General features: G+C 39.1%; 1 protein-coding gene and 1 non-coding gene across 4 annotated transcripts in view; one reads left to right on the top strand and one right to left on the bottom strand.

Annotated features, from left to right (window-relative positions):
• SLC17A5 (solute carrier family 17 member 5) overlaps positions 1 to 18,023 on the bottom strand; it is a 58,928-nt gene that overhangs the window by 19,517 nt on the left and 21,388 nt on the right. For all 3 annotated transcript variants that reach the window (XM_027092383.1, XM_027092387.1, XM_027092396.1), the window contains exons 6-9: positions 17,770 to 17,888; positions 7,152 to 7,310; positions 2,542 to 2,674; positions 509 to 656 (exon numbers count right to left, since the gene is read on the bottom strand). In XM_027092383.1, the coding sequence (XP_026948184.1) occupies positions 509 to 656; positions 2,542 to 2,674; positions 7,152 to 7,310; positions 17,770 to 17,888 (559 nt within the window). The remainder of the gene's footprint in view (positions 1 to 508; positions 657 to 2,541; positions 2,675 to 7,151; positions 7,311 to 17,769; positions 17,889 to 18,023) is intronic.
• LOC113613315 (U6 spliceosomal RNA) lies at positions 14,994 to 15,100 on the top strand. The gene has a single exon (XR_003430171.1). It is a non-coding gene; the product is annotated as a U6 spliceosomal RNA (small nuclear RNA).

Genomic DNA, 18,023 nt, shown 5'->3' with positions numbered 1-18,023 from the left:
AATAAATTCATATTCATTATTTAAAAAAAAAATAAGTGCATCAAATCCCCTGGGTTAAAATATTTACACAGTCCCCTCCTCTACCTTGTCAACTGTCACAGGTCCAAAGAATATTTCCAGAGAAATAGCTGTAGAAAGAATGCTGGGATTAAAAGTAAGATTTTAGGGGGAAGTTGTGGCTCTATCATTTACTAGCTGTGTGGTGTCATTCCTAGAGTAGTCAAATGCATAGAGACAGAAAGTAGTAGAATGGCAGTTGCCAGGGGCTGGGGCGTGAGCGGGGGGGAATGGGAGTTAGCGTTTAATGGGTCCAGGGTTTCAGTGTGGGAAGATAAAAACGTTCTGGAATGGATCATGGTGATGGTTGCATAATAATGTGAATGGATGTACTTAATGCCACAGAACTATACGCTTAAAAATGGCAAATTTTATGTTATATATGTTTTACCACACTTAAAGGAAATAGTTTCAAGTCAGTCAGAACGAATCTTTATATATCAGTACTCACGAAGGAGCAATGTCCAGATGGTTGATGCTAAATCCAGAGGAGCAAAAGCCTCCCAGTGTTGTGGATATGGTTAGGAACGCAACAGCCAAAGAATAATCACAACCTATAAATCCAGCGGCTACCAGGAATACTGCAGGTCCAATCATTCCTGGAGTGAAAAAATTATAAAAAGAAAAAAAGGAAGCCCCAGCATTAATATTTGCTTGCTCTTTAATATAGCATAAATCTGAGATTTGATATTACTGCCATCTACTGTAGAAACAGTATATTGCCTAGAAGACTCAGTTTAAATTACAGTTTCATGAAAAAAAAATTGGCTGGAAAACATATAGGATTGATGCAACTATTATAAAACGTAAAAAAAAAAAAATCTCACTATGCAATGTTATTAAATCTACGTGTGACCAGGACTCAAAGTTCTACAATGTTTAAGAAAAGAACAAGAGAATGACTGAAGAATATGGTTCTAGAGAGAAGCAATAGTTGATACAGAATGTGATTCAAAGTTCACATAACCAAAGAAGATAAACTAAATAATAAACTTTGCTGGATAAAATTAGAAAAACACTCCATCTAGGTTTTGACAACTGAAAACGATACGTGGAGTTTATTACAGGCAGTTAAGCATAAAATACAAGTAATACAGGAAGGGACCTAACGAGTGGGCTGCTGTTTTCTCTCTGTGTCAATAGCAGTGCCATCCAACAACTCTCTGTGATGATGGAAATGTAGTATTTGTATATACTGCAACCAAGGAACTTATTTTTAAATTTCAATTACATTTAAACAGCCACATATGGCTAGTGGCTACTGTACTAGACAGAGCAGGTCCACAGAAAGCCAAAAAAGAAAAAATCGAATTAAATCTAAAGGGATTTATTTCACTTGTAGATGTGGAAAAATTTCTCCAGAGTCGAGGTCAGTAAGCAGTGGGACTGGACAGCACTTTGTAGCTGCAGGTGCTCAGAAGGTGTTTTCAGAATTACATTGAATAGGGTCCCTTTACAATGTAATTATGGAAGTACAGTCATCAGTGACTTTGAGGGTCTCTACTTACTCGAATAGTTGTCCTACATGGGTTTTTGTGTTTTTTTGTGTTTTTAAAAATTTATTTCCTGGCCACGCCACATGGCATGTGGGATCTTAGTTGCCAGACCAGGGATCAAACCCGTGCCCCCTGCAGTGGAAGCCACTGGACTGCCAGGGAAGTCCCTGTCCTACATAGTTTTAAAATTCACATTTCTGAAATCAGACTCTGAAACACATGATTATTTAAACTTCTCTGAGTTACAGCTTTGATTTATAGCTCCTCATTTGATATAATAATGTTAGTATACATTTTTGATTGAAATTTAAAATAGAAAAGGGATGGAGACTTAAAAATCTTATTTTCATTGCAAACTTAGAGTTGAAAACAAAGTGATTTTTAAAATTCTGGGGAAGATGGACTTCCCTGGTGGCGCAATGGATAAGAATCTGCCTGCCAAGGCAAGGGACACGGGTTCGAGCCCTGGTCCGGGAAGATCCCACATGCCGCGGAGCAACTAAGCCCGTGCGCTACAACTACTGAGCCTGCGCTCTAGAGCCTGTGGGCCACAACTACTGAAGCCCGCGCACCTAGAACCCGTGCTCCGCAACAAGAGAAGCCACCGCAATGAGAAGCCCGTGCACCACAACAAAGAGTAGCCCCCGCTTACTGCAACTAGAGAAAGCCCCCGCGCAGCAACAAAGACCCAACACAGCCAATAATAAATAAATAAATTAAAAAAAAATTCTGGGGAAGATATTCAGCAAAGCATACCTTTTTTTATAGTTACAAGAGTATGGTAGATATAATAGGATATTATAAATCTTAATCTTCATAATGCATCATTCAAAAAGAACCATCTTGTATAGACGTGCACTACATGCATTAAAATATATTGTTTTAATATGTGAACAAATGACTACTATTATCATTTTTATTTTGCCTTGCCTTGTAAACACAGTAAATAATTGTAAACCAAAACCAAACCTGATTCATCTTTACCTACCTATAAGGCTAAAAACTCTTCGAACACATAGAGTTGAAAAATTCCATTTTGCCCTTAAATTGTCAGCGGCCTGACCAGACAGGATCATACATAACCAGCAGCCTAAATAAGGGACTGCAGATAAAAACCCATTCTGGAAGGAATAAGAAGATCCGGAATTAATTATGGAGGGAGGAAGAACCAAAACAACATATACACACACACACATCCACCACCATATGAAAGCAAAGGAGATTCATAGCAGTATTCTGTTAATTTTTATATAATACAGCAAATAAGTCTGATTTTTCTAAGGATTATGGGATTCAGTTCAATGCAGTCCCAGAGAGCCTGTCTCAGAGGGAACCAGAGCTCCCATAGTGCAGTATGCTCAGGGTAATCTTGAATGTTATTTTGGGACTTTGGGCTGTAGCTTCAGTGAGAGAAGACGTCCTCCTATTAGCCTATGGATTTTCCCCCACGGGACAGTTTTCATTTAGTTATTTACTTTAAAAATAATTTTTATTATAAAATAAAATTCAGATAGAGAAAAGCACATAAGTCAAATGTATAGCTTAATGAATTATTCTAAAGTGAGCACCGTCTAGGTGCTGCTCGAAACTATACTGCTCTCTTCCGGCTTCTCCCTTGAGGATCCCCAGACCTGCTCCAACCGCTTCTACTGCATGATCGAGCTGGGCAGGAGCACTGATGAGGATGAAATGACAGCGCTATCTGCAGACTTTGTTCCCTCCGTAGAGTGTCCCCATGGCTCCCCCAGCGGCAGCCCCAGTGGCCCTGGCCCACCTGGCTCCCTCTGCTGACGTCCAGTGGTTTTATTTTTGTCCTTCTGTCTAAGGCAGGATACAAGGGCCTCAAGTCCTATCCCTTTCCACATTTGACATGGGGTTTGAAGGTTGTGTATTGTGTTTTTTTTTGTTTATTTTGTTCCGAAATTAAAGTATGCAAAATCAAGATGCAGTTAAAAAAAAAACAAACGTGGGCTTCCCTGGTGGCGCAGTGGTTGAGAGTCCGCCTGCCGATGCAGGGGACACGGGTTCGTGCCCCGGTCCGGGAAGATCCCACATGCCGCGGAGCGGCTGGGCCCATAAGCCATGGCTGCTGAGCCTGCGTGTCCGGAACCTGTGCTCCGCAACGGGAGAGGCCACAACGGTGAGAGGCCCGCGTACCACAAAAAAAATAAATAAAAAATAAAAAAATAAATGAAGGCAATTAAGTACATATACTAATTACCAGTAAGCTATTGATATTTCATTCTTTCTATAGTTCTCCTGGGAAAATTGCAAATAGAAGCATCAGTGGAATGATCTTTAAATTTGCATGCAATTTGTCACTACAGTAGGAGACAGGCTCTGTTAACAGAGAGCTTAGGAAAAGCAAGGTTGCTTGCAACAAATCCGTCCCACGCTGTTGGCAAAGCCTTATTTCAGTTTAACTTCTGTCAATGCAATTGGTGGATATATTTCAAGTATAATGGATCTCTTTTTTCAAAAGTAACTAGAGGAGTTCTTCACAGCTTAGCTGTTTGGGTCACGTTTAAGGTTTGGTCCATGTGGCCAGTGTTTTCAGTATGCCTTGGAAGTGAGGTGACGGAACAGTTCACTTTAACACTGTTGACAGCTCTAAGTCCTTGTAACCAATGCAGTTGTGCAGTCAGCCTTGCTATCATCACATTCACCCCCAGGCTTCTGCTTTACTTCCAGGGCTTCCACTCTGTGGCTGCGTAACAGTCCACTGTGGAATATACCATATTTTGTTTATCTATTCACCAGCTGATACATATTCGGGTGGTTTCCACGTTTTCATCATTACGAATAACGTTATGAACTTTTGTGTACATGTACATGTTTTTGTGTGCACAGATGTTTTCAGTTCTCTTGGGTATAGACCCAGGAATGGAATTTCTGGGTCATAATAATAACTTTATGTTTAACTTTCTGAGGAATTGCCAAACTGTTTTCCGTAACAGCGACATCCCCACCAGCAATGTGTGAGGGTTCTGTTTCCTCTACATCCTCACCAACACTTGTTATTGGTTTTCTGATTCTAATAGGTGTGAAGTGGTATCTCATTATGGTTTTGTGTTCCATTTCTGTATATATATATATATATATATATATAGTTTTGGCAAATAAATTTTATTTATTTTTTGACATCTTTATTGGAGTATAATTGCTTTACAATGGTGTGTTAGTTTCTACTGTATAACAAAGTGAATCAGCTATGTGTATACATATATCTCCATATCCCCTCCCTCTTGCATCTCCCTCCCACCCTCCCTATCCCACCCCTCTAGGTGGTCACAAAGCACCGAGCTGATCTCCCTGTGCAGTGCAGCTGCTTCCCAGCTGCTTCCCACTAGCTATCTATTTTACATTTGGTAGTGTATATACCAGCATAGTCAATGCTACTCTCTCACTTCGTCCTCCCAGCTTACCTTTCCTCCTCCCTGTGTCCTCAAGACCATTCTCTACGTCTGTGTCTTTATTCCTGTACTTCCCCTAGGTTCATCAGAACCTTTTTTTTTTTAGATTCCATATATATGTGTTAGCACACGGTATTTGTTTCTCTCTTTCTGACTTACTTCACTCTGTATGACAGTCACTAGGTCCATCCACCTCACTACAAATAACTCAGTTTTGTTTCTTTTTATGGCTGAGTAATATTCCATCGTATATATGTGCCACATCTTCTTTATCCATGCATCTGTCGATGGACACTTAGGTTGCTTCCATGTCCTGGCTGTCATAAGCAGTGTTTCAATGAACATTGTGGTACATGACTCTTTTTGAATTATGGTTTTCTCTGGTATATGCCCAGTAGTGGGATTGCTGGATCATATGGTAATTCCATTTTTAGTTTTTTAAGAACCTCCATACTGTTCTCCATAGTGGCTGTATCAATTTACATTCCCACCAACAGTGCAAGAGGGTTCCCTTTTCTCCACACCCTCTCCAGCATTTATTGTTTGTAGATTTTTTGATGATGGCCATTCTGACCGGTGTGAGGTGGTACCTCATTGTAGTTTTGACTTGCATTTCTCTAATGATTAGTGATGTTGAGCATCCTTTCATGTGTTTGTTGGCAATCTGTATATCTTCTTTGGAGAAATGTCTATTTAGGTCTTCTGCCCATTTTTGGATTTTGTTGCTTATTTTTTTAAAAATTAATTAATTTATTAGTTTTGGCTGTGTTGGGTCTTTGTTGCTGTGCACAGGCTTTCTCTAGCTGTGGCAAGCAGGGGCTACTCTTTGTTGTGGTGCATGGGCTTCCCATTGAAGTGGCTTCTCTTATTGTGGAGCACAGGCTCTAGGCACACGGGCTTCAGTAGTTGTGGCATGCGGGCTCAGTAGTTTTGGCTTGCGGGCTCTAGCGTGCAGACTCAGTAGTTGTGGCACACAGGCTTAGTTGTTCCGCGGCACGTGGGATCTTTCTGGACCAGGGCTCAAACCCGTGTCCCCTGCATTAGCAGGAAGATTCTTAACCACTACGCCACCAGGGAAGACCCTTGCTTGTTTTTTTGATATTGAGCTGCATGAGCTGCTTGTATATTTTGGAGATTAATCCTTTGTCAGTTGCTTCGTTTGCAAATATTTTCTCCCATTCTGAGGGTTGTCTTTTCATCCTGTTTATGGTTTCCTTTGCTGTGCAAACCATTGAGTAATGATGTTGAGCATCATTACCTGGGCTTATTGGTCACTTGCATATCTTTGGAGAAATGTCTATTCAAATCCTTTGCCCATTTAAAAAATTGGGTTATTTATCCTTCTATTATTGAGTTGTATAAATTCTTTACATATTTATCAGATATATAATTTGCAAATATTTTCTCCCATTCAGTGGGTTTTTATTCTTGATAGTGTCCTTTGAGGCACAAAAGTTTTCAATTTTGATGAAGCCCAATTTATCTATATTTTCCTTTGGTCATTGTGTGCTTTTGGTGTCATATGTAAGAAACTGTTGCAGAGCCCAAAGTCACAAAGATGGACACTTCTAAGAGTTTTATCATTTTAGCTGCTAACCTTCACATCTTTGATTTATCCTTCATCTTGAAGGCAAAAACACGACCAAATTTACTTACAAACTGTGCCTCTTTCTCTTTAGGTTTTTCTTCAATCTCTTTAAAGACAAAATCCGTCAACATACAGATAACAGGAATTGCCTCAGTTTGATGAGTTCAGAAGGAACTGGCAGTTTTAGTGGGGGGTCTGTCTCACACAGCTTTGCAACTATAGCTCTGCCAACACCTGGATAACACTGCAGAGCGACTTCTGTACAAGAACCTTGTGTCTCCCAACACCCCTCTTGGCTCCCAGCAGAGTCGGGCTACCATCCCAAAGGAATATGGTACCACCTGCATTTATCATCTGAGATCCTGGCATGTTCCTGGGGACTAGTAAGACCTTCACAGTTAAAGGGCATACCAGCCAAGATACTCTGAATCAAGAGTTAACACACACAGAGGAAAGGAACAAGCAAGGCTAAAAAGAGCAGTCTCTAGAATTTAGTATATCAGAGTAAAATGGAAGATGCAAAATAACTGAGTCTCACATAGATAAAAACAAATTCTGTATACTCTCTATAAGAAGCAGATACTTATGTTTTCTTACCTCTTGAATACTGAACCTTAGGACCTCCTTCATGTAAGTAGGCAATAAGGTCAATAGAGTATAAAAAGTCCAGTTGTAAGAAAAATGTGCAACTACAATAGCCCAAAGTGCTAGTGATTTCAGCATAGGTACCCATGGCACTGACTTCTGTGAAGAGAGCTGAAAAAGAAAAAAAAAAAAACCAGGCATAATTAGGATAAGCTACAGCTATGTTCATGCTATGTTTAGATCTGTATCTGATCAGCTAAAATTCCATCTAGAATACGTTATCAACCTTGATTACTAAATCCCAGATTTTTAAACAACTCTTTTAAAGTATTAAACAGCAATAGAAACTCCATGATTCAGATCTGAAGAAAAAACAGAAATGTAATCTTAGAGCTAAAATGTCAAACTAAATACTCCTTACGAATGTCAGAAGTCACCTGCAATATTACTTTTTCCACCTAAAAAACAAAGGACAGTTTAATAATCAAATTCAGAGGCTGACATAAGGGCAAAGGAAAGAGATTAGAAGTCCTATTAGAATTCATATTTCATTCTCCAATCTTTATTCATTTACAATGATCTATAAGAACCGTGCAATAGAAGGTTTTTATGTAGCCATCTGGAGTAACGGTCTTCAAAGCAGGATGTAAGCACCCCAGCAAGATAATCCTCCATGGTGTGGAAAGACATAACAGATCTTCTATCTATACTCACTTTTATTGTACAAAGAGAAATTAAGCTCTATTAATATTTAACAAATAGGTTGGCCCTGGAATATGTCAGACCATCACATGTTGTATGATCTCCCCAATGAAAAGGGGTTAATGGCATCCTTACTTGTTGGTCTGCCCTCGGTGTAATATTACAGCATGTTACAGTTTACATCTGCCTTTTAAAATGGATTTATGGATTTTATTAGCCAGTCTTAATTAAAACAAATCTACAAAATCAAACAATGTCTTCAAAAGATTCTTAAGGAGAAAGTAAACAGAAGTCTAATAATGTAAGCACGAGTGAACACCAAGAAAATAGTAGAATTGACACTTTTCCTCTTGAGTCCTTTGTCAGCTACCTCACCAAGCGAAATAATGGCAGGCTCATCAAATACACCGTATTGGGACTTCCCTGGTGGTGCAGTGATTAAGAATCCACCTGCCAGTGCAGGGGACATGGGTTCAAGCCCTGGCCTGGGAAGATCCCACATGCCGTGGAGCAACTAAGCCCGTGCGCCACAACTACTGAGCCTGCGCGTCTGGAGCCTGTGCTCCGCAACAAGAGAAGCCGCCGCAATGAGAAGCCTGCGCACCACAACAAAGAGTAGCCCCTGCTCGCTGCAACTAGAGAAAGCCTGTGAGCAGCAACAAAGACCCAATGCAGCCAATAAATAAATAAATAAATTTATTTAAAAAAATACACCGTATTCAAACACACTGGTCCCATTAAACAACATATCATTACTAATTTTAAGTGATAAAAAGGTTTCTCCTATTAAAATTCAAAAATGATGTACATACTGTTTATTTCACCTTACTCACCCTTTAAAGAGCCTATCTTTATGGACGTTTTATAACGTCCATACGTACAGCAGTGCATGTAGATAACTGTAAAAACATGCATATATTCAGGTTGTTAAGCCCCTGTCCCCATTGCTTTATTGATGCATGATTAAGTAAAGCCTGAAGACCACTGGCCTGGGAAATCAGTTCCTTACATTTCCTATATCCTGAGGCTCTGCTGTGTCTTCCTCAAAAGCTAGAGCAATCTATGTTTCTACCTCCAGGTTCACTATTATTTCAAAAAGAGGAAGAACCAAAAAAAAAAAAAAAAAAAAAAAGGAAGAACCAGTATTAACCTTCTTGTGGCCTTTTTCTAGGGACTTTCGTTGTGACTTGGTAGATATGCTCTTGTGTTCTCCACTATGTCAAAGATGTAGGGGAGGTGGGAGCAGAGAAGGAGAGGGGACATTTATTCTTACATAGCAGTGGTTCTCGATTCCAGCTACGCTTCAGAATCACCTTTGACACTTCAAAATTACAGATGGCTGTGTTCTACCCCAGACCTGCTGAATCAAAGCCAAAGCCAAACTTCTGAGTGGAGGGCCAAGGCATATATTTTATTTATTTATTTATTTATTTATTTATCAAAAGGGATTCATTTTTCTTTTATTTATTTATTTGTTGCTTATTTAGTTTTGGCTGCACTGGGTTTTCGTTGCTGCGCGCGGGCTTTCTCTAGTTGCGGTGAGCAGGGGCTACTCTTTGTTGCGGTGCGCAGGCTTCTCATTGCGGTGGCTTCTCTTGCGGAGCACGGGCTCTAGGCGTGGAGGCTTCAGTAGTTGTGGCTCGCGGGCTCTAGAGCAAGGCATATATTTTAAAAAGCTTCCCTGGTGATTCTACACAGCAGTGGTTCCCAAACTTTGCTGCACATCAGAATCACCGGGGGAGCTTAAAACACTCCAATATTACACTGAGACCAATTAAATCAGGTTGGGAGGCGTGTAGGAGGTAGGTGGCTGTATTTTTTAAAGATCCCCAGGTGATTTCAAAGTGTAGCAAACTTTGGGATCCTCTGCTATAGTAATTAAAGAATTCTGCAACCTCCCCCCTGCCCTCTGCCACCCCTTGCTTGAAAATCTTAGGACAAAGAGGAAGGAAAAAACCAGTCTAGAGATTTTAGAGTTTAAAGGAATTTGGAATATAGCTTTTTTTACATGGCTGTGAAACTCACAAAGGAAACGAAATCACACTTCTGTGTTGAAAGGTACGAGCTTAAATGTATCTGATCTCTGAAAACTAAATATATTCTGAATAATGTATTCCCCCCACCTGGAAATATAAACTTTAATGTGAAATATGTAATAATTTTAAGACTCATGCTGCATGTATTTACACTTACTGATGGTGATGTTTTAGAAGCTCTGATAATAGCTTTTGTAGCTCTTCACCAGTATTTAGGCGTAATCTTGCTTGTACAAATGAAGCAAAACTGAAGCAAACTGAGCCATACTGGAATATTTTTGCAGTATATCAATTGAATTTTTGATAATCTGATGTTTCTGGAGAATCACTCAGCCATAACCAGCTATATGTGGAGAGTAACGTCAGCAAGATGGCCAAATAATATGTCCCCTACTGGTATCCATCGTCCTCTACCCCCAGCAACAATTTGGCATCCATCCACGGGCAAAAGTGTCTTTCTGGGGGCAGAGGGATCTAGAAACATGTCAAAGGACCTGGTAGGAGTCACGCATGCCTGTGTGTTATGTAAAAGACATACAGATCTTGCTCCCAGCTGTGAACCCTGAAGTAGCCTGTGAACCAGCTCTAGCCCCTCTTGGCTGGGAGCAAATTTTCTTTAGATATTTGAGTAAGGGAATTTCTGAAGGAACAATCAATGAGGTCTTGGATCTTGTAGAGAGAATGTATCATTAAATTAGCAATAATAGCCCATACAGCTTTTTTTTTTCATACAAGTTGAAGCAGAAAAGGACAAAACAAAAATGTATTTGTTGTCAGATGAGCAAATTCTTCTAGACTATAAAGGAAGGGTAAGGATATTCAACAACATTTGAGTATCTTCTATGCGTAACTTCACAAAAAAAATGTCTTCCTGTCACATGCAAATAAAAGCAAATTGGTTTAGAAAAAGCTGCATGCAATACATGTTCTTAAGTTAGGTCAACTAAATATTCAAGCCAGAGCCCTCATTTGCTTAAGGCTGCAAAATTGTACACTCTTTCTAAAAGGTACAAAAGAGAAGCAAAACAGTTATAAAACATGCTGTTCTCAAGACTTAAGTAAAGGGACTTCCCTGGTGGTCCAGTGTCTAAGACTCCATGCTCCCAATGCAGGGGGCCTGCATTTGATCCCTGGTCAGGGAACTAGATCCTACATGCCGCAACTAAGAGTCCACATGCTGCAATTAAAGAACCTGCATGCTGCAATGAAGACTGAAGATCCTGTGTGCTGCAACTAAGACCCAGCACGGCCAAATAAATAAATATTAAAAAAAAAGACTTAAGTAAAGAAAAGAAAAAAACCAAAAGCAGATCTACTCCCACATGCCACAGCTAAGAGTCCACATGCTGCAACTCAAGAACCTGCATGCTGCAACGAAGATCGAAGATCCTGCATGCTGCAACTAAGACCCGGCTCAGCCAAATAAATAAATGTTTTTAAAAAAAGACTTAAGAAAAAAACCAATACGAGATCTCTTGAGAAAAGAAAACTTCAATGGGTAAAGTGGTAATGTCTTAAAAATTTTTTTAAAAAGAGACCTTCATATAATGTGTTCTTGGATTGGAAGAATTAATACTGTTAAAATGACCATACTACCCAAGGCAATCTACAGATTCAATGCACTCCCTATCAGAATACCAATGGCTTTTTTGCACAGAACCAGAACAAATAATTTTAAAATGTGTATGGAAACGTAAAAGACCTCAAATATCCAAAACAATCTTGAGAAAGAAGAACAGAGCTGGAGGAATGTGCTCCTGACTTCAGACTATATTATAAAGCTATAGTAATCAAAACAGTATGGTACTGGCACAAAAACAGACACATAGATTAATGGAACCGAATAGAAAGCCCAGAAATAAATCCAGGCACTTATGGTCAATTAATCTACAACAATGGGGGCAAGAATATACAATGGAGAAAAGACAGTCTCTTCAATAAGCAATGCTGGGAAAACTGGACAGCTACATGTAAAAGAAAAAATTATAACATTCTGTAACACCAGACACAAAAATAATAACTAAAAATGGATTAAAGACCTAAACGTAAGACTGGATACCATAAAATTCCTAGAGGAAAACATAGGCAGAACACCCTCTGACATAAATTGTAGCAATATTTTCTTGGATCTGTTTTCTAAAGCCAAGTAAATGAAAGCAAAAATAAACAAATGGGACCTAATGAAACTTAAAAGCACAGCAAAGGAAACCATCAACAAAACGAAAAGACAACCTACTGAATGAGAGAATATATTTGCAAATGATATGACTGATAAGGGGTTAATATTCAACATATATACACAGCTCGTACAACTCAACATAAAAAAAAAAAAATCCAATAAAAAATGGAAAGAAGACCTAAATAGACACTTCTCCAAAGAAGACATACAGATGGCCAAGAGGCACATGAAAAGATGTTCAACATTGCTAAATATTAGAGAAATGCAAATCAAAACTACAATGAGGGGACTTCCCTGGTGGTCCAGCAGGTAAGACTCCGTGCTCCCAACGCAGGGGGCCTGGGTTTGATCCCTGGTCAGGGAACTAGATCTCACATACCACAACTAAGAGTCTGCATGCCACAACTAAAAGATCCCGTATGTCGCAGCTAAATATTCTGCATGCTGCAACTAAAAAAAAAAAAAAAGATCCTGCATGCTGCAACTAAAGATCCTTCATGCCACAACTAAAGATGCTGCACACTGCAATGAAGATCCCGCATGAAGATCCTGCGTGCAGCAACGAACATCTCACGTGCTGCAACTAAGACCCAGTGCAGCCAAATAAATAATAAATATTTAAAAAAACTACAATGAGATACACCTCACACCAGTCAAAATGGCTATCATCAAAAAATCCACAAGCAATAAATGCTGGAGAAGGTGTGGAGATATGAGAACCCTCTTGCACTGTTGTTGGGAATGTAAATTGGTGCAGCCACTATGGAGAACAGTATGGAGGTTCCTTAAAAAACTAAAAATAGAGCTACCATATGATTCTGCAATCCCACTCCTGGGCATATATCTGGAGAAAAACATGGTCCGAAAGGATACATGCACCCCAATGTTCATTGGAGCACTGTTTACAATAGCCAAGACATGGAAGCAACCTAAGTGTCCACCGACAGAGGAATGGATAAAGAAGATATGGTAAACCTACACAATGGAATACTATTCAGCTGTAAAAAAGAATGAAATTTTGCCATTTGTAGCACCATGGATGGACTTGGAGGGCATTATGCTAAGTGAAATAAGTCAGACAGAGGAAGACAAATACTGTATGATATCATTTACTTGTGGAATCTAAAAAAAATACAACAAACTAGTGAAGATAACAAAAAAGAAGCAGACTCACAGATATAGAGAAAAAACTAATGATTATCAGTGGGGAGAGGGAAGGGGGAGGGGCATCATAAGGGTAGGGGATAAAGAGGTACAAACTATTAGGTATAAAATAAGCTACAAGGATATATTGTGCAACATGGGGAATATAGCCAATATTTTATAATAATTATAAATGGAGCATAACCTTTAAAAATTGTGAATCATTATATTGTATACCTGTAACTTACATAATACTATACATCAACTATACTTCAATTTAAAAAAAAAAAGAGAGAGAGGCATTGCTTTGGGGAAAATCCCCGGTGTTCTCCTTACTCATTGCAAGTAATAATAAATCCTTCCTTCTACATCTGAAAAAAAAAGGGACATCTTCAACACAGAGCAGTAGTTGATGATCTTAAAGCACTCACTAGTTACTTACTATAGGCAGTCTATCCATGAGCTAGTCATGAGCTGGCCTTCTGAGTTTACCTGCAGAGTGCCCTGAAGATTTTATTCCTCTCTTGTAACATTTCTGAATCAGAATTAGAACTATACATGCTGTCATAAATGTAGAATCTACTTATTGCAAGAATGAAATCACATTTCTGCCTATAAGTACAGGCTTTTCTTAGCTGGATAACTGAGAGAGCATTATAACTGGAGCCCCTGCTTGTCTGGCTCGGACCTTCTCTCCACACAGCTGTTAGCGTAAGCTTTATAAAACTCAAACTTCACTCTGTCACCTCAAGCTTACAAACAGTTCATGGCATCCCAGTGCCTAAAGGATAAAGTCTAAGCTCTTCAGCGGGGTGTACCGGACGCTCCATGATCAGGCTTCTGCCCACGCCCTACAATCTCCTGCCACTATCTGCCTTTGCCTTTTACCTGCAGCAATACCTGACTCCTGGCACTATCCTGGCAGGTACGACTCTCCCTCCTCTGTCTCTGCTTATACCACATCCTTGGCCTGAGATGCCCGCACATCTCTCACTCTCCCAATTTGCCTGGTTAACTCCAACTTCTCTTTCAAGATTGTGCAGATACAGCCCTTACCAGTAAGAAAGAAACAAGCAGCCTCTGGCTGCTGTCACCTGAGCTGGCCTGCTTCTAACAGCTGGGCCACAGTGTGCTCCATTGACTGTGAACAAAGTCACTCTATAAGAATGATGGGGCTTCCCTGGTGGCGCAGTGGTTGCGAGTCCGCCTGCCGATGCAGGGCACACGGGTTTGTGCCCCGGTCCGGGAAGATCCCACATGCCGCGGAGCAGCTGGGCCCGTGAGCCATGGCTGCTGAGCCTGCGCATCCGGAGCCTGTGCTCGCAACGGGAGAGGCCACAACAGTGAGAGGCCCGCGTACCGCAAAAAAAAAAAAAAAAAAAAAAAGAATGATGGAATGAGACAAATAGGCCACTCCTTAATCACCTCTGAGCACAGACAAAAACAAAATCTATGAGGACTTCCCTGGAGGTCCAGTGGTTAAGACTCTGGGCTCCCAATGCAGGGGGCATAGTTTCGATCCATGGTCAGGGAACTAAGATCCAGCATGCCGCTCAGTGTGGTCAAAAAAAAAAAAAAACACCCCCCAAAAACAGAACAACAACAACAACAACAAAACAAGAAGGTATGAACCACACAAAGGCGCAAAACCTTCCTCTCCCGGCTAATGTGAGTCACTACTGCTTCCTAACACAAGTCTAAGCTATAAGAAGCTGCCCTCTACTCTCTCGCTGGGATGCCCTGTGGTTCCTCATGGTGTGCTTTCTTCTTCACTGCAGCAAAACAAGATACGCCGTGTTCACACTGGCAGCACATGTACTAAAAGTGGAACAATACAGAGAAGATTAGCACGGCCCCTGCACAAGGATGACAGGCAAATTCACGAAGCGTTCCAAACTAAAAAAAAAAAAAAAAAAAAAAAGGAAGAAAGAAAGAAACCCCTTTGTTCAACTACAGGTATGTTGCTGACAGTCTTTGGCCAGAGACCATCAACACCAGAGCTTTTCCTATCTGTTCCTAGGCTGGCTGAAGACCCCTGCCTTCTCTGTACCAAAGATGCACTGTGTAACCTGTAGCACAGCACTGTTCAGCCTGTATTATATTGAAATTCTGTTCATCCATGTCTGTCTCCCTCTGGAGATCACAGGTCCCACAGGAACCGTGTCTTGTTCATTCCCTCTCTTTGATTAATTTTTTAGTCCTCAGTACCTGACAAAGAACCTAGGACACAGTAAGCTTTCAAAAAATGTTTAAGGAATGAATGAGGTACAGCAGATGCCGAACATTTCTTGGATCCAAGATTTAAAAGTGGAGCTTCATGTAACACAGTATTTTATGACATTTTCAACTACAATGTCATCTGGTTTAAGAATGCAGTTTGGAGTTCTATGAAACCTAATTCCCCTAATTCCTCTTGCTTCTGAATATTCCAATTTCTGAAGCATATGGAAAAACAAATTAACCTTAGGTTTGGATAATGGACAGATTTAGGCATATATTAAGCTAGCTTTAAAAAAAACTAAATAAACTAAAAGGTTTCATAAGTCCACAGAAAGAATGATAAAAATGAAGTTTTAGAAGAAGCAAATTAATCATCAATGCTGAAAAAATGTGAGAAAACATATCAAGTTTTTTAAAAAATTGAAGTATAGTTGACTTACCATATTATATTAGTTTCAGGTGTACAAAAGAGTAATTCAGTATTTTTATAGCTTATGCTCCATACAAAATTATTATAAAATGTTGACTACATTCCTGTGCTGTGCATTACATCCTTGTAACTTACTTATTTTAGCTGATAGTTTGTACCTCTTAATCCCCTTCACCTATCTTGCCTCTGCCCCTCTCCCTCTCCCTCTGGTAAGCACTAGTTTGTTCTCTGTATCTATGAGCCTGTTTCTGTTTAATATTTGTTCATTTGTTTTATTTTTTAGATTCCACATATAAATAAAAAGACATAGTATTTGTCTTTCTCTGTCTGACTTATTTCACTAAGCATAATACCCTCCAGGTCCATCCATGTTGCTGCAAATGGCAAAATTTTATTCTTTTTTATGGCCAAGTAATATTCCATTGTTTATATAAGATATATCAAGTTTTACGTGGCAAGACCCATTTACAATGCATTTAAGTCTTTTAATCTGTTCCTTAGTGAGAAAAAGTGGGTGATTCATTTGATTAACATCTCAGAGAACACTGAGATCTCAAAGTAACTTTCTTTATTACACTGGTGATTTCTTCCAGATTTTTGTCAACCTTTGGCAAAGACCAAGCGATGCCATGTTTCTTAAAATTCAGCAGTTTATAGAGATCTTTGTAGCAAATTGTAAAACTTAAAAAGAAATGCGGGACTTCCTTGGTGGCACAGTGGTTAAGAATCCGCCTGCCAATGCAGGGCGCATGGGTTTGAGCCCTGGTCCAGGAAGATCCCACATGCTGCGGAGCAACTAAGCCCGTGAGCCACAACTACGGAGCCCGTGCGCCTAGAGCCCGTGCTCCGCAGCAAGAGAAGCCACCGCAATGAGAAGCCTGCGCACCACAACAAAGAGTAGCCCCCACTCGCTGCAACTAGGGGAAGCCTGTGAGCAGCAACGAAGACCCAAAGCAGTCAAAAAAAAAAGGAAATGTGAGTGAGTAAATGTTTAATTACTGTCTGGTTTACTATATATAAAAATTGAAAATATCAGTAATAATAACTCAGTGGGCAAGAAAAGTCTTACACGAAATATTTTATGTTCTTAAACAAATAAAGTGACTATGAAGCCATTAACAATGCTAAAGAAAAGACTGTATATATTTTAATTTTCCTAATGTTTTCATGTTCTTCTTTTATTCCCACCAAAAGGCAAATATTTTGTCCCCATGGCTTGAGAATTTATGATTATGTATTAATGTATGTATTAAATTATGTATTATGTATTAAATTATGTATTAATTATGTATTAAATTATGATACGTAATTTATCATAAATTAAATTATGATAGACTATTAAATTATGATAGACTTTTATTTCTGACTTGCTATTGTGCTCAATTAAGTGAAACAAATCTTACTTTAGTTAAGTATAAATTTTTCCTGAATGGCTACCCTAGAGGAGCAGACAGGTGTATATCATATTATATTATTATATATCACAATAAATGTGCTGTCCTTGTTAAATCACACTCTAAAATACAGATAAAAACACACTAGTTTTCTAACAACTAGCATTTAGGGTATAGCTATAAGATTCCTTTTGTAAATAACACATCTTATTTTCTACTAATTAAGAAGACAAAGGAGGCTCACTTGATAATCATTACTCTCGAAGGTTTAAAATGACTTAGAAAAGTAATTTTTCATAGATTTAAACTAGATTTAAATAAATTTCTAGATTTTAAATTTCATAGATTTAAACTAGAAAGAATTGACATTTCTTGGACAAAACAGTACTTTGTAGATTTATTTATTCGCCTGCTCTGCTTTGCCTAGAGTGTGCACAACAGAAATATCTATTAAAAAAACTGGTATCTTAATTCTGAAGAAAAAAAAGATTCTGAAATTATTTTTAAAATGTGCCAAAGTCCTTACCTGATTTCTTAACGATGAAAGAATGTATTCCTTTTCATAGGGGGAGATTGTCTTGTGAGTTTCTGGTGTATCGCTAACTAACCAGATCCACAAAATAAACCAAATGATTCCAACTATACCTTAAAATAGAAAAATAAGAGGTAAATGAAATTAGTATGCACCAACAGCAATTTTTCTGTCTTGAAAAAATTATGTAATTGTAAACTTGAAATATAAAATGAAAAATTGGTTTCAGCTTTGTTTTCAAGTTCTTC

This window comes from Aethalodelphis obliquidens, unplaced genomic scaffold, assembly GCF_003676395.1.
Source record: "Aethalodelphis obliquidens isolate GAN/ISIS:26980383/991018 unplaced genomic scaffold, ASM367639v1 scaffold3, whole genome shotgun sequence".
Classification (NCBI taxonomy): Eukaryota; Metazoa; Chordata; class Mammalia; order Artiodactyla; family Delphinidae; genus Aethalodelphis; species Aethalodelphis obliquidens.
Note: the sequence above shows the minus strand (reverse complement) of the source record. Positions and strands in the feature narration are given on the sequence as shown.